This window comes from Gopherus flavomarginatus, chromosome 25 (assembly GCF_025201925.1).
Source record: "Gopherus flavomarginatus isolate rGopFla2 chromosome 25, rGopFla2.mat.asm, whole genome shotgun sequence".
Lineage (NCBI taxonomy): Eukaryota > Metazoa > Chordata > Testudines > Testudinidae > Gopherus > Gopherus flavomarginatus.
The window spans coordinates 11,609,732-11,624,559 of NC_066641.1; the positions used below are offsets into that span (position 1 = coordinate 11,609,732).

Sequence of the window (14,828 nt, forward strand, 5' to 3'; positions counted from 1 at the left end):
TATTGCTGTAGCTGCAGGATCGGGACCTGACAGGTGACCAGCTGTGACTCCTGGCTGGATGTCTCTGTGCAGCTCCCTCATTACAGCCAAACAACTGGGCTTTTTCTCTGGGTGTGACCTCTCTCATTAGCAGCAAGGGCTGTTTTATTTTCACAGAACTTCAGGTCTGAGATGGTCAAAATGTCTATACTGGTGCTTCCAGTGGTGATAATGTAATGATGGGAGGCCCCTCACCCCCAAATGCTAGCATAGGCAAGGCCCCTGTAATCCCTGGCCTTGTTTTCACACTATACAAGCCATAGCATCCATAATGCAGAGCGTTGCCTAATTAGGCCTTGCCCAGCTTTGCAACATGCATAACACAACTTAGAACCCCTGGGGAGTCTAGATGGCACCATCCCCTGCGCTGGGGTAGCCTCAGAGTCTATGGAGCCCCAAGCGAGACTCCATCATGCTGCTTACAGAGGGGCCTGTGTTAACAGCTCTAGTGCCGTACCTGGAACTAGACTAGAGCACTCCATTAGAGCACTGGATTCCCACCACCTCACCCCGCTGCTGAATCGCTCAAAAGCCTGCCCATGTCCCTGCACGTGCGGTGGGACAGTGAGCAAAAAACACCAAACCAAACCAACTCAACAAACACGAGGCAACCGCTCAAAGTGTCCTCCAGGCAGGGGCCTTGTCATCTCTCCGGGTACTATAAAAATATTAACTGCTGCTTCTCCCCAGGGCGTGAGCCCACTAGGTGTCATCCACCTGGCCAAATAAGAACAATATATTTTCCCATTTTTCTCCCCCCCTTAATGCTCTGTATACATGAAGATCTGTTGTCAAATACATGTGTTTTATTATCTATCTAGGCTCTTCTATAGATAGAGATTAAAGCATCTTGTATTACAGGTAGTATCTTCCCCGTCTCCCTGGGGATGAAGGTCTGGGCTGGCCCACAGATTCTCTTCTGAACACATGGGGAAGCCCATGCATGAGCTAGTCATCCTGCGCTATCACCTGGCATCAGTCAGCCTAGTTCCAGAGCAGCTGGTAAAAGCAGGAGCCCAGATGCTGCATCAACAGCGCGTATCCTAGGCGAATAAATCACCCATAACAACAAGCTGTTAAAATAGAACAAGCGAGAACAAATATTTTATTTTAGCTCCCGTTTCTTACTCCTAATCAGTGTCTCCAGGTCTCCATGGCCCCCAGAGGGGCTGGCATCGGGGGTATGTGAGAAGCAGCTCTTTTGGCATCAGTGGAGTGGGAACACAGTGACTTCGCCGAAGCAGGACGAGTTCACCCGCAGGTCTGGGGTGTTGCGACGATAGCCGAAGCGCCCATTGTAGCCCTTCATGGGTTTCACGTCTGCCAGGAAGCTATAGTGGCCGCCCACCTGCTCACAAGAGTGGCCTGTGGGGAAGAGTGTTGGCCCCATCAGTCTTTATAGCTCCTTCCTTTCCAGCTCTGCTCCATCCAGCGACTCACCCAGGCCACTGAGTGAACTTGGACTGGTGTGCAAGCTACACACAAGCTCGGAAGCCTTGTCGATGCTAGGGAAAACTTAGTAAAAATCCCCCACCCATTCAGCTCTGCTATTAGCAACTGGGAGTCCTGGTGGGCCCAGGCCAGGGGCTGCTGGCGACAGTTAGAGCAACGTGTTGATTTGACCTGCCCTAAGTGTGAGGTGACACAGGCTTAGATTCTATGGAGGTGCAATTCACAGGAAAGACGGGCTAAGTCAGCTTGGTGCTGTCTGGATGCTGAGCACCAAAGGGGCCCTAAGTGTCACTTAGCCTGAGGGGTTGCCCTAAGTTACAATAGTTTTCCCAAGACCCATAACTTGTGGAGTGGGGACTGGGGACCAGAGTATTGCCACCTATGAAGGCCTAAAGCAGGGCCCACACCAAGGGTATTTTCTGCCATCCCCTTGTGAGTTGTTTAGAATTTCTGTACTCTCTGCTGCAGTGGCCAGGACATGGTAAGGTCAGAGCCAGGGCTCCCAGCTTTACTAATTCCAGAAAAACAGTAGCCTAGTGGCTACAGCACCAGCCTATGACTTCTAAGACCTAGGTTCTATTCCCAGCTCTGCTGCTGGGTAACCTTGGGCAGGTGATGTCCTGTCTCAGTTTCCCAGCTGTAAAATGGGGGTAAATGATAGCAACCTCCTTTATGAAGTGTGTTTAAAATTGAAATATGCTATTACATTTATTTAACAGAAAGGAATTTTTGCCAAGTGATGCTGTGGAATGCAGCACTGTCGACTCTTACAATTTTATCACTGGGATGTTTGCATAAAGCCCCAGGTCTTGGAATCAAGTGATTATACAAAAAACTCAGCTTTCCTTTAACAGGAATGTAAGTTTGTAGCCTTATGACTGAGGAGAAAAGCTTGAAACTTGACACCTTTACCCCAACTTTTATGAAACTAGAAAGCACGTTAATAAAAAAAAGAACCCAATATTTATTATTCTTTTAAAATCTCATGATTCTTAACCCAATTGGTGATACATAGAACAACTGATGATTGGAGAAGAGCTTACTGAAGGAGTCTTACCTGCACCTGCCCAGTTCCTCCTGTTCAGGTACCTCTGCTCTGGCCCATAGATGTGGAAATAATCCACTATCCAACCATCCCTGGATGTACCACCTCGGTGCTGGGGCAAGTCAGAGAAAGAACAAAAACTCAGAACAAAGCCAGATTTTGGCTCGTCCCTAAATCCCAGCATAAAGAGTCTTCTTGATGTCAATGGCAAAGTTCCCATTGACTTCAGTAGCATCGGATCAGGACCTAACAAACCAGCTACCTGACTTTGTCCTGTCTCTAAAGACACATGAACACAGCGTGAAAATGCACTGCATTTTAGAAACAGCTCTGGATATGCACTCCTAATGTATCTGGGGTGCATGAAAACAGGATCTTTACTGTTCCCGAGTCCGAAACTGTGCAATCCTGCTTCTGTGAAAATATCTTTAATCAATAATAGCTAAGGAGATGAAATACATAAAGTATCGGATATATCCAGAGAATTCCCTCTAAAGCGACAGGGCCAGATTCATCACTGATATAACTCTAGTGACTTAAATCTGGTACCAGGTTGTGCATTAGCTAGCTAACGTTTGTAGAGCTCTTTGAAAGTGAAAGATGCCCTAATTCTGCAGCCAGACCTGCTAGCACAGACCTCAGTGCAAGCGTGGAATCCCTTATGATGGCTTCAGGTGTCCATGCTAGCAGATCTGACTGCAGGAACCAGGTCTAAGTTTTTTATTAAGCACCAACTGTGTTTGTCATTGTACGAAGCACATGAAAGACACAATGGGCATTATTTTCATATATTCTAAAGCCAGAAGAGACCACTGTGATCATCCACTCTGCCCTCCTGAATCGGTCCTTGTTTAGCTTCAGCTCCCAGCCATTGGGTCTTGATATATCTTTATCTGCCGGACTGAAGAGCCCATTATCAAATTTCTTGTTCCTCACATAGGTACTTATAAACTGTGACCAAATTACCCCTTAACCTTCTCTTTGTTAAGCTCTTTAACGCAGTGCATACAAATGCAAAGGATTATTATTTCAAAAGTTTTCTATGAAGCATCAGTGAGATTTTAAACAGTAAATTGAGATGAAATGCGATTTCAGTTAGGTGAAAAGAATACGAATGAGCATTATATCTCTCGCTTTCTCACCATGGCTTGGGTAGCATTGAGCTTCTGTAAGCAGCACAGAAAGCACAGACAGCAAGAGGACAAGGTCAGCGCAGGTAGATCATGTGTGACTATGGTAGCTTGCCCTGTATATTTTTCTTTAAAAAATAAATTTCACACAGACTGCAACAGTTGTTCGCTTTTTGATCAAAACATTAAAAAAATTGTTTTTTTTAAACTGATCTGATATTAAGCAACCAAGAAAAGATCCCAGCTACATAAAGAACCACAAAATCACCATTATTTTGAGATTATTCCTTTCTCTCACCCACCTTCAGCAGGAATTCTTAAGCAGGGAGAACATTATGCTAGGGAAGAGAAGTGAGAGGGAATTATGCTGTCCACTATTGGCTGAGGTAATGCCACATCATTCTTTGAATTATAACCACAGTGTTATAACCCAACATGCCACCGATCTGCCTCTTATTCTACCAAAATCTGGACATCAACATTTTATCAACAGTCATTTTCAGGACCCAGATTGCTTTGTCCATCTATGGTTCTGTTTTCTCTTTAAATGGCTAATTTTTGCTAATCCATGACTTTCCTTCTCCCTTTCCCGCTTGCTAGTTTGACCATGTATGGTGTTTTCTGACATCACAGTTCACTGAAAATGACACAAGAACCATTGTGAGGTCAGAAACAGCAAGGATCTCAAAAATTTAAGCAGAGGAAAAGGTGAAATCTGAGGGGGGGAGAGGAGATGGACTTCTAATAAAGTTAATTACAGGTCATTTTATTATTGTTTGTATTGCCTGGGAACCCCTGTCATGGCCTGGATGGTACAAACAGAACACAAATATCAGAGGGATAGGCCTGTTAGTCTGGATCTGTAAAGCAGCAAAGAGTCCTGTGGCACCTTATAGACTAACAGATGTATTGGAGCATGAGCTTTGGTGGGTGAATACCCACTTCGTCAGACGCATGTGACCAAATAGTTTACAGTCTAAGGTACATTTAGTGTTTAGTTATGAATTTGGTTAGAAATTTGTCAGTTGAATATGCCAGGGCAAGCTGCGATGGTGGGATTTCTTAATCTTCCCACAAAGAAACGAACCATCCTCTTTCCCCAAACAGCTCCCCATACTCCACATTTTTGATCCGCAGGCTGCCTGCTTTGGAGGAGAACTGTGTAAAATTCTGTCTCCTCTGAGCCACCTAATAGCCAGACACGGTTTTGACCCTTACAAATAAACCCAATTTTTTTTTGTCCTAGACACAAATCATGAACTAAGATGGTAGCTACACAACCCAGCAGGGAGAAAAGCAGGATGATCACATTGTCACTGGCTCCCCCAGCGGTTCATTCATTTCAGCACCCGGGCGAGCTGCCAACCAGTTCTCCTCGCCCTCCAGAGCCCTGAAAGTCCCAGTCCTGGGGCCCAGCGAGCCGGGCTGTGGCCACGGGCAGCTGCACCGTACCTGTTCCGTGCTCTTCAGCAGGGACTTGACCGCGGGGGACGCGAAGTAGCTGGCGGCGTGGCCGTCCAGCTGGGCGTTGTACGGGGGCAAAGCGGACCAGAGCTTGGGCGGGATGTGCGCGTAGCTGCCGGCCAGCGTGTCCACGGCCACCCCGTCCAGGATAAAGCCCTTCTGCCGCTGCAGACACCGCCTGCTCAGGCAAGCCATGGCGAGCAAAGGCAGGACCCCAGCCCCGGCTCCTTGTGAGCCCCAGGCCCGCGCCGCCGCCTCCCTACATTGTTACGTTCGGCGCCGCCCCTGGACGCTCCCCAGAGCCAGCTGCAGGGCTCCGGCTGGGAATGGAAAGGGCACAGGCCTCCCCATCACTCGCCCCCCAGGAGCAGGACCCGCTGCCCCGCAAGGCTGGCGCCCAGCCGAGTCGCGCCACGTGGGGCTGGGATGGAGTCAGCTGTTAGCCAGCTGCAGGTGGCTGGGGGGGTGTTATCAGCTACCAGCCCCATCAGAGGCGGCCGGTTTGTTTGGGGGCAGATTACAGCACCACGGGGCGAGGCTCTGCCTCCCCGCTCCTCTTTTCGTCCATGGCTCACGGGGGGGCTAGTCTAACCTACCTCCTGCTGCCTTGTCCAGCCCCTGGGCACCGCTGTAAGCAGGTCCCTCATGCTCACATCAAGCCATCCTGAAAATCAAGGCCAGGCCCTCCTCTGTGCCTGCACCTCGGACTCCACGCTTCCTTTGGAGAGGGGCAGCAGCCGGCTAGTGAAGTAGTCTAGTCAGGGCCACTCAAACTGCTTAGCACAATCCGAAACTGACAGCCTCTAGCACAGGGCTAGGCAACCTATGGCACTTGTACCGGAGGCAGCAGGCGAGCTGATTTTCAGTGGCACTCACACTGCCCAGGTCCTGGCCACCAGGCTCTGCATTTTAATTTAATTTTAAATGAAGCTTCTTAAACATTTTAAAAACCTTATTTACTTTACATACAACAATAGTTTAGTTCTAGATTATAGACTTATAGAAAGAGACCTTCTAAAAACGTGAAAATGTATTACTGGCATGCAAAACCTTAGAGTGAATAAATTGAGATTGGGCACACCACTTCTGAAAGGTTGCTGACCCCTGCTCTAGAAGCAAATTAAAACAGAATCAGGGATTTATTTCCAGACCTTGCAGGGAGTGCAGCAAATGGCTGCACTAGGAAGGGAGTTTGACAAGGGCTGAACCTACAAAGCCCTACAAAAACCAAACTTTCAGCACACAGTATTATTGTATGGTTTAACATGACTGAAAGACTTTTCCACTCCACACAGGCCCTGGTAAAGATCCAGATGTGAAGCCCTTAACACTTCATGAGGAAACCCCACACCATGCATGCTCCCAGCAAGCCAGCTCCTATATGCTGAAGTTACAGCAGCATAACTAAGAGTCAGGGGTGTGAAAATCACACCCATAATCAAGCAGCTATGTGGCCATAGCTGCATCTACAGTGGGAGTTATGTCAACAGAAGAGTGCTTCATTCAACATAGGGCTTGTCTACACCATGCAGCTTTTAGTGACAAGGCTGTGTCAACACAGCCTTTTTGCTAAAAAGTCCGCATGTGTAAACGCTCTATGTCAGCACTTTTGCAGACAAAATACTTCCAGCCCCGCGAGCAGCAGCAGTAGCTTTGTCGGCAGGAGAGCACTCCTGCCAACAAAGCTGTGTTCACACGGCCACTTGCATCAGCAAAACTTTTGTCTTTTGTGAAGGGCTTTTTTTAAATACCTGTGAAAGACAAAGTTTTGTCGACAACTTTGCAGTGTAGACATAACCATAGTTAATATCTTTTGTGGAAGTGGTGTTCCAATACTGACCGAAAACCCACTTGGTGTCTGCTCCATAAGTGTGGACATAACCAGTATGCTTACACAACCCCTTTCAAGACCATAGGGTAAAACCGCCACACTCTTAACTGACACACTGGTATAAAGAAGGAAAATGGATTTATTTACAATTCCATTGAGTCTCACATCCACAGTTCTGCACTTTGCGCAAAAAAAAAAAAAAAAGTGGATGAGACATGCCCCATCACACAGCATAAGGACTGAAGCTTTTTGCACTATGTAGCAGCCCATACTATCACCTTTTGCAGGTTTTACTGTAAATGCTGTAACTCTGGTCTTAAAAAGTTAAAGAGCTCATCCTTAAAAGGTATTTGGAAGTCAAGCCTGCACATATCAGCCTGTGACGTGGCATTAGTTGTCACAGGAAGCATCTTAGTTCACCTTCAAGCTTGTTTCTCTATTCCTAGGGCTTAGTAGCACATGCTGCAGCCATCGCCTCCTCCAACAGTGGTGGGCTCTGCTTTGCCCTTGGGCCACATTAAGCAGGTTCTCTGTAAGAAAGTTCCTTTCCTCAGCTTACTCTACGAGACCCAATTACCAATGCTGTCATTCAAACTCAAACAGTGTTTTTCTCACAGAGCTGGTCTGTCACGAGCATCCTATACAGTAGAACCTCAGAGTTATGAAGGAACACCTCAGGTATGGAGGTTGTATGTAACTCCGAAAAGTTCGTAACATTGAACGTTTCTTCTTTCAAAAGTTCACAACAGAACACTGACTTAACACTATGTCATGTCACACTATGTTCAACTTGTACTATGCAGAAGAAAAATGCTGCTTTTAACCATCTTAATTTAAATGATACAAGCACAGAAAGTTTCCTTACCTTGTCAAACCTTTTTTTTAAACTTTCAATTTATTTTTTAGTAGTTTACATTTAATACAGTACTGTACGTGTTTTTATTTTTTCCTTTTAACTCTGCTCCTGCCTGATTGCTTACTTCCCATTCCAAATGAGGGGTGCGAGTTGACTGGCCAGTTCGTAACTCTTGTGTTCGTAACTGAGGTTCTACTGTAGTATCAAATGTAAAAATATCAGGTAGCGTTGCAATGCGAAGGACATTATTCTGTCATGGGTTATTTCGTGAAGATCTGTCTCCTGGTGCAGAGTCACAGCTTTTAAAGCCAAGTTGCCATATTCCTATCGGAGCCTCAGGCCTTGTCTACACAAGACAGACATTTTGGTATAACCCTAGGGGTGATTTTAAACAGATATTGTTATACCCATATAACCCCTTTCTGGAGTTAGAGAGCCTTATTGTAGTTCAGTTTGTGTTGCTTGGGAAGGCGTTTAAGCTCAACAAAAAAAGGTCACACTTAAGTGTATCCACACAGGGTATTATACCTATATGACTAAAGCTGTCAAGGGAATCTCTCCCTCACACTAGGAGCACCTTAGCCAGGTTTGTCAGGGAGGTGATGTTCCAAGCTTTACGGTATCAACACAGACATTAGGAATTTTGGTGCAACCACTTTTATTTTATCTTTATAACGAGGATAGAGCAGGTTTATGCGATGCTGCCAGCATTGGAGGCTATCCTGGGCCACAGATCTGCACATTCCTTAGCCACGGGGCCTGTGATTGCTGAGCCTGTAAAAGTGGGGAAGGAAAAGGAGACGTTAAGAACTATTTAGAGCTTACGTTCTACACTCCGACCACATCTCTCTTCTGCGAGTGCTGTTCAGGCAGCATGTAGAATATTAACAACAGAGCCATCACGACTTCTCTGCAGGAGCATCCAAGATGCCCACTTTTCATGGCACTAAGGATAGTTTTGGCCCTTTTGCCTGAAGACAGTGATGCTCTCCTTGGGCCACGAATGCAGACATTTGTGCTGCACTATTCTTTATGAGTCTGCTCTTGTCCAGTGCAATAGATTGCCACCTGTACCTTTCATTTCGCCTTTGTTATTTACTATCACGCCCGCATTGTCTTCAAAATAGAGGAACACCCCATCTTTTCTCCGGTACGATTTCCGCTGCCGAATTACCACTGCTGGGTGCACTGCAGGGAGAAAGACAAGCTCAGGATCCTAAATGTCCAAGTACAGCCCAACAGCCGAAACTCAAAAGGAATCACCCAGGTACAATGTTGTGTTCAACAGTAAGTGTCCTCTTGTGAGCCCTACCCTTGCAAGGCCTCAATAGGCAACAGAATGGGCAAATAGGATTTTGGTCCCAGTAAAGGTTTCCTGTTGTATGGGGATTGCCACCAAAGTTATTACCATCAGTGGCCTTTGGGACTGATACCACCGAGTATCCATGTCACAAAATGTTTTTTGGTGATGGCTTCTCAGATGAAGCTAAGGTCTGGATGGGCTACAGAAACCGTGAAGAGTAGGGCTGAGGTGGGAGTCGTCCTCCTGGCTATTGTCTGCTCTGTGAGCAAAAGGGTCTGCAGTTTTCCAGCCTGTCAAGCCAAAGCCCTTCACCGGAACTACATTTATGACAAGCATTTAAAGCAGGTTTCCACCCTAAACACCACTCCACACATTTACTGATTGCAAGTATTTGGTATTTAGTTTTAAGGGCTAAGACCGCTCTCTGCTGAGCATGCATTCGGTGTGCTGGTTCAGAAGGAAAATCCAGCTTTGCGTGTGTGTATATATCCATTAAAAAAAAACCTAGTCCAATGCAATGTTACACTTGAATGGTATTCAGTCACTCCGGTGTAGATTCATGTTCTAATCCGGTGCTCAGACAGCCTTTTGTAAGGTGAAACCTAGCCACATATCCAGACACAAGGTCACTCCCCACAGAGACATCCAGCAGGGAAAACACATAAGACTAATTGAAAAAATATATACTAATAATCAAACCAGAATGTGAACTTTCAGGACTGTCACGCCACTCACTGAGGTTAACAGCACATGCTGCTGCTAACCTCACCCAAAAGTGAGGTTTTGCTATCCCCTTCCCCGACAACTTGTGGAGCCACTGACCAGACCCAGCAAGTGATTTTTAGAAGGGGGAAGCTGCTGCTTCAGAGACAGGCTGCCTACTTCCAGCATCATTGTTGGTATGTTGAAACTGCCTTGCTCCTCCCAGAGGAAGGGCAATCTACAAGGGACTAGGAAGTCCAGCCGCAGATGGAGGCCTGATGAGATCATGCTGTTATGTCAATTCTAGTTCTGTCTTGGATATGAGCTGCAATGCTGCGATGAAAGTACATCAAGGTTAGACTCAGCATACTCTACATGCACACCCATATTTGCGTTATATCTGGTGACAAAGACAACTCAGCTGTGCCCAGACAGTATTCCCACCTCCCTCCCCAAACAAATCATGTTTGTAACACTGCCTTGTGGGAAATCTGGGCACCTAAGGACAGGCCAGCACGTCTGTAGCAGACACTTCCAGACCAGCCCCTGGGACACTTCCAACACTCACCCTTTTTCCTGAGCTCAGGTTTGCCCTTCTTGACAGTAGCCATGACCATGTCACCTACACCGGCAGCTGGGAGCCTGTTCAGGCGCCCCTTAATCCCCTTCACGGAGATGATGTACAGGTTCTTGGCACCTACAAGGAAAAAACCCTTTTGAATTAGCCAACTCATCACATAATAGATGTCCCCTCATGGATCACTGTCACACCGCTCATTGAAGTTAACAGCACATGCCGCCACCTCACCCAAAAGCGATGCCTTTTTTATGCCCTTCCACGACAACTCACTGAGTCACTGACCACAGACCCAGCAAGTGCTTTTCAGAAGGGGGAAGCTGCTGTTGTTGCTTCTGAGGTAGGATGTATTTTTTAGCCTCATTATTGAGCGATAAGTTTAAATTCTACAGAAGCAGATTAACAGATACACAGATGTTAAGGCCAGAAGGAACCATTATGATCATCATCTAGCCTGATTCCTGGCATAACCCAGTAATTTCTGCGTCAAGCCCGTAATTTCACTTTGACCTTAAGCAGCATCTCTCTCAGCCAGGTATCCAGTCTTGATTTAAAGATTCCAAGTGATTGAGAGCCCACCCAGTTGTTCCAATAGTTAAATTACCCTCACTGTTAAAAACTAGCACCTTAATTTCTAGTGCAAATTTGCCTGGCTTCAACTTCCAACCCCTGGTTTCGTTTAGTCAGTTACCTATACAAACCCTAACCAGATAAATGGACAAGGCAGAAGGGCTGCTGAAGCAGAAACAAGTGATATTGACTCCAGAAAGGAGCCAGACAGACTCACCTGTGTTATCTGCACAGTTAATCACAGCTCCCACGGGGAGACCAAGGGAAATACGGAATTTTGCACCGGACGAACCACCACGTCCTGTAGGTTAAAAAGAAGAGTATTTGTAACCTCTTTCCTGTGTCAAGGATGATATGAATCATGATTAAAATTAATACATTTATTTTAAATAAAATTACAGTTTAAATAAAGTGACTTTTAGAACCCGAATCACATTTTTATTTGTGTTACTACTTCTTTACTCCCTCCTCCCCCCAATTTACAATCTGGAGTGGATGTTTTCTGGTGGTTCTTTAGTTTCCTAACTGTTGTTAGTGTTAGTGACGTTTATGTGGAAATTACCTAGGTTTTGTTCCTACTAAGTTTTGCCCGGAAAGCTGTTCATATCTACTGAAAGAGAAAAGCTCAGGTCTCACATTAACATCCTTACTAGGAGAACACAAACTCAAACGAAAATTGATAAGCAAATAGCCAGTGCCATGTTTGCAACAGATACCATCTTCTGATGTACTGGAAGACTATGCCACAAAATCAATTAGGCGTTTCTGAAAACCCCAACCACAAGTGCTTACATTTGCACCTAATTTGGAGCTATTTTTGAAAATTTTGGCACAGGGCACATGAGAAAATTCACAACAACTTTGTTAATGTACTGAAACGCTAAATAATTCTTCACTGTTAACAATGATACAGTCCTGTTTTGAAATGACAGATTTTACAGGAAGAGAGGTTTTTAATGAAAATACCATTCTAGTCTCTGAGGCTATAAATGCTTATATGTGAATAAAGTTCCACATCTATTTAAATATTTGCAGCACCAGGGTCGTCACCGGCAATAATTTGTTTTCTTGCCTATATCACACCATAATTCAAATAAAATACCCTACCAGCAGGGGCATTAATAACAAGAGTATTGAGTGATCTCTCCATTTGCTATACGTTTTAATCTAAAATTGCAACAGCACAATCATCCAAACAGTCTCAAGCCCTATTGAAATCGGCTATTTTAAAACATGCGATTTAAAATGCTCCACTCAGGCCAATGTATTTTTAACCTGCCCATCCCTGTAGATTCTAGGCATCAAACACGTGACTCAACCCAAGGAAAGCACCGTATCTCTAAGCTACTTTTCCTTCTCTTACTTACAGGGCTCGGTGCTCCTCTCGCATGCCGAGGTGCAAGGAGCAGTTTCCAGACATGGGACAATCCCAGGTCCTGAGCTCCCCCCGCGCCCCTACCCCCAAATTGGGCCCTGCACCTAGGATCTTATTTCGACCCTAATTGCTCATCCACATGGACCTCAGCACTCCCCCTTCCAAGCTAAGGCCTCACCCTGAAAGCCCCCCACCCCCCCCCCCAGTGCCTAGGCCCTCCCACTCCTTCACAGCCTCAAACCTCCGCACTCCCTCCAAGGCCCGGGCTCCTCCACCCCTTCAGCGGGACCCGCCAGTCCCCGTCCCCAGCGGGCCTATCCCCGCTTCCTTCCCTCCCTCAAATCCGGCCCCGAAGGGAGCTCGGGCTCCCCCTAGTCCATCCCCCCGGGTCCCGGAGCCGCGTGAGCCCCGGGGCCGGAGGATGGCGACGGATGCTGCCCGCCCCGCGTGCCAGCCGCTCTCACTAGGCCTCACCTCGCTTGGACATCTTGGGTCCAAAAAAAAAAAAAAAAGAGAGAAAGGGTGGTGCAAAGGATGCTGGGATATTAGTTCCCGCACGGCGCAAGGCCTATTACGTCACACGACGACAAGGAGGCGGTGACCTCCCTCGACACGTGACGCGGTTACGCCCTAGACGTCCATCACGCGATAAGGAATGGCGCTCTGGTCCCTGCAGTCGCTGGTAGTCTCAGTGCACCACAGTGCCACCTATGGAGGCACATGGGGAAGTGCAGCCGATATATGTAAGATCCTTAGCCCACCAAGCACACGTGGCACAGGCACTAGAGGAAGGAAGGGTTGGTGGTAGGTTGATGGAAAAGGGGGGCATTTGCAAAGGCAAATTCTCCCAGCATTGGAGTTTGGCCAGGGCACCAGGGGTACAACGTTGCTCTGGTATAAAGCGCTTTGGGGTGGGCAGGACCTCAGTTTTATTCCCATCCAAACACCCCTTCATCCAATGCCAGCGTAAGGACAGAAAACTTCCCTCTCCCAATTCCCTCTGGGCATCAGTTCAGAGGCAGGCACCCATGCTATTAATAGAACCCTGCAAATCTGCGGATATCTGCTTTATATCGTCGACCATGTTTGTGGATCAGATGCGATACAAAGTTTGTATCCTTTCAAGGCTCTGCCTATTAAATCACGACATGTAGCACTACTTGTTACAGCATCTGTGTTGCTGGCAGGGGCAGCTCCAGGCACCAGCGCAGCAAGTGCGTGCCTGGGACGGCAAGCTGTGGGGGGACGACCTGCTGGTCACTCTGAGAGCAGGAGTCAGGCAGCCTTTGGCGGCATTTGTGCGGGAGGTCCGCCAGTCCTGCAGTTTCGGTGGCAATTCGGCAGCGGATACGCCGAAGGCACGGGACTGGCAGATCTGCAGAACAGCAGCCAAATCTGTGTGACCGGAAGACCTCCTGCAGAACCGCTGCCGAATCCGCGTGACCAGGGGACCCCCCCGCAGGCAAGCCGCCGAAGACAACCTGCCTGCCGCCCTCGTGGTGACCAGCAGAGCACTCCCAGTGGCTTGCCACCCCAAGCACACGCTTGGCATGCTGGGGCCTGGAGCCGCCCCTGGATGACGGATTGTAAAGAAGCCCTTTTGGGGGGGTTTCAGAATTCACTTTGCAGTTTTATTAATTATCAAATAGATTTGTTTTGAAAAAAGCCTTTTCTCCTTCCAACCCTGCCTCCTCCAATCACATCTTCCCATCCAGAAGCCTGCTGAGTGAAGTAACAATGCGGAATTTGTGACTTCTCATTCAGTTCTAAGACAGCAGGCAGTAGGCTGGCCCTTCATGTTTTCAAACAGTCAGTCCTGCTTTTCTAAGGTTTGTTCCCTTCTGGTACAGTGACAAAACTGGTATTTGATGGGGATGTATGTGCCATTTTGAAGAGCTGGAATGATGTTCCACACACGGTGTGGATAATGTCACGCCGGCAGGGGCAGAGCGGCGCATTCTTCTAAATGGCACATGAAGTCATGCCAGCGGGAGCAGGTCCACACCCTTGCCTGAAGTTCCTGGAATGTCCTGTCTTCTGGGACTGTATGAGTGGCCACGATAGCAGGCAGCAAGGTCATAAACACAGGGCTTTGACTTGGCTGTGGGTTCAAGTAAGAAATTTTTTTTCACTTATATAGCACTTTTCTTCAGCAGATCTCAAGCACTTTACAAAGGTGGCAGCCGCACATGCTCTTTTTCCACTAACCCTAACTATGGATTTTGATTTGCTTATGTAGAATCACAGATTCTGTAATTTGAGCGCAGAAAAGTGCTAGAAGTAACATACAAGCTCTAACAAATAGGGTTTGGGCAGCATACCTCACATTAGCTCTTGCAAGGGGGGCTGTGTCTCAGTGCTAGAGTATGTGTGTAGCTCAGAAGGTTTTTGCCACCTGGGTGGGTGCTACCTTTTTGCAAATTGCAGTGTAATTTAGAAAGGCCAAATAAATGCAGCTTAATGGTAAATAAGAGTGGCATTCCA

The 14,828-nt window shown here is 47.0% G+C and overlaps 3 protein-coding genes and 1 non-coding gene across 4 annotated transcripts in view; 1 reads left to right on the forward strand and 3 right to left on the reverse strand.

Annotated features, from left to right (window-relative positions):
* The window catches only part of CISD3 (CDGSH iron sulfur domain 3), a 156,261-nt gene extending 148,091 nt beyond the window's left edge, over window positions 1-8,170 (forward strand). Inside the window, exon 4 of the transcript XR_007771542.1 lies at window positions 8,157-8,170. The gene's annotated coding sequence lies outside the window, so the exon portion shown is untranslated. The remainder of the gene's footprint in view (window positions 1-8,156) is intronic.
* C25H17orf98 (chromosome 25 C17orf98 homolog) lies at window positions 1,116-5,352 on the reverse strand. The gene is made up of 3 exons (XM_050935281.1): window positions 5,119-5,352; window positions 2,549-2,648; window positions 1,116-1,404 (listed from the first exon to the last, which is right to left on the reverse strand). The coding sequence occupies exons 1-3, from the start codon at window positions 5,323-5,325 to the stop codon at window positions 1,247-1,249; spliced, it is 465 nt and encodes a 154-aa protein (XP_050791238.1). The 5' UTR covers window positions 5,326-5,352; the 3' UTR covers window positions 1,116-1,246.
* Window positions 8,171-8,458: 288 nt separating the features above from the next.
* On the reverse strand, window positions 8,459-12,927 carry RPL23 (ribosomal protein L23). The gene is made up of 5 exons (XM_050935282.1): window positions 12,819-12,927; window positions 11,187-11,270; window positions 10,391-10,519; window positions 8,892-9,005; window positions 8,459-8,591 (listed from the first exon to the last, which is right to left on the reverse strand). The coding sequence occupies exons 1-5, from the start codon at window positions 12,829-12,831 to the stop codon at window positions 8,509-8,511; spliced, it is 423 nt and encodes a 140-aa protein (XP_050791239.1). The 5' UTR covers window positions 12,832-12,927; the 3' UTR covers window positions 8,459-8,508.
* On the reverse strand, window positions 10,583-10,715 carry LOC127040796 (small nucleolar RNA SNORA21). The gene has a single exon (XR_007771547.1). It is a non-coding gene; the product is annotated as a small nucleolar RNA SNORA21 (small nucleolar RNA).
* Window positions 12,928-14,828: the final 1,901 nt, after the last annotated feature.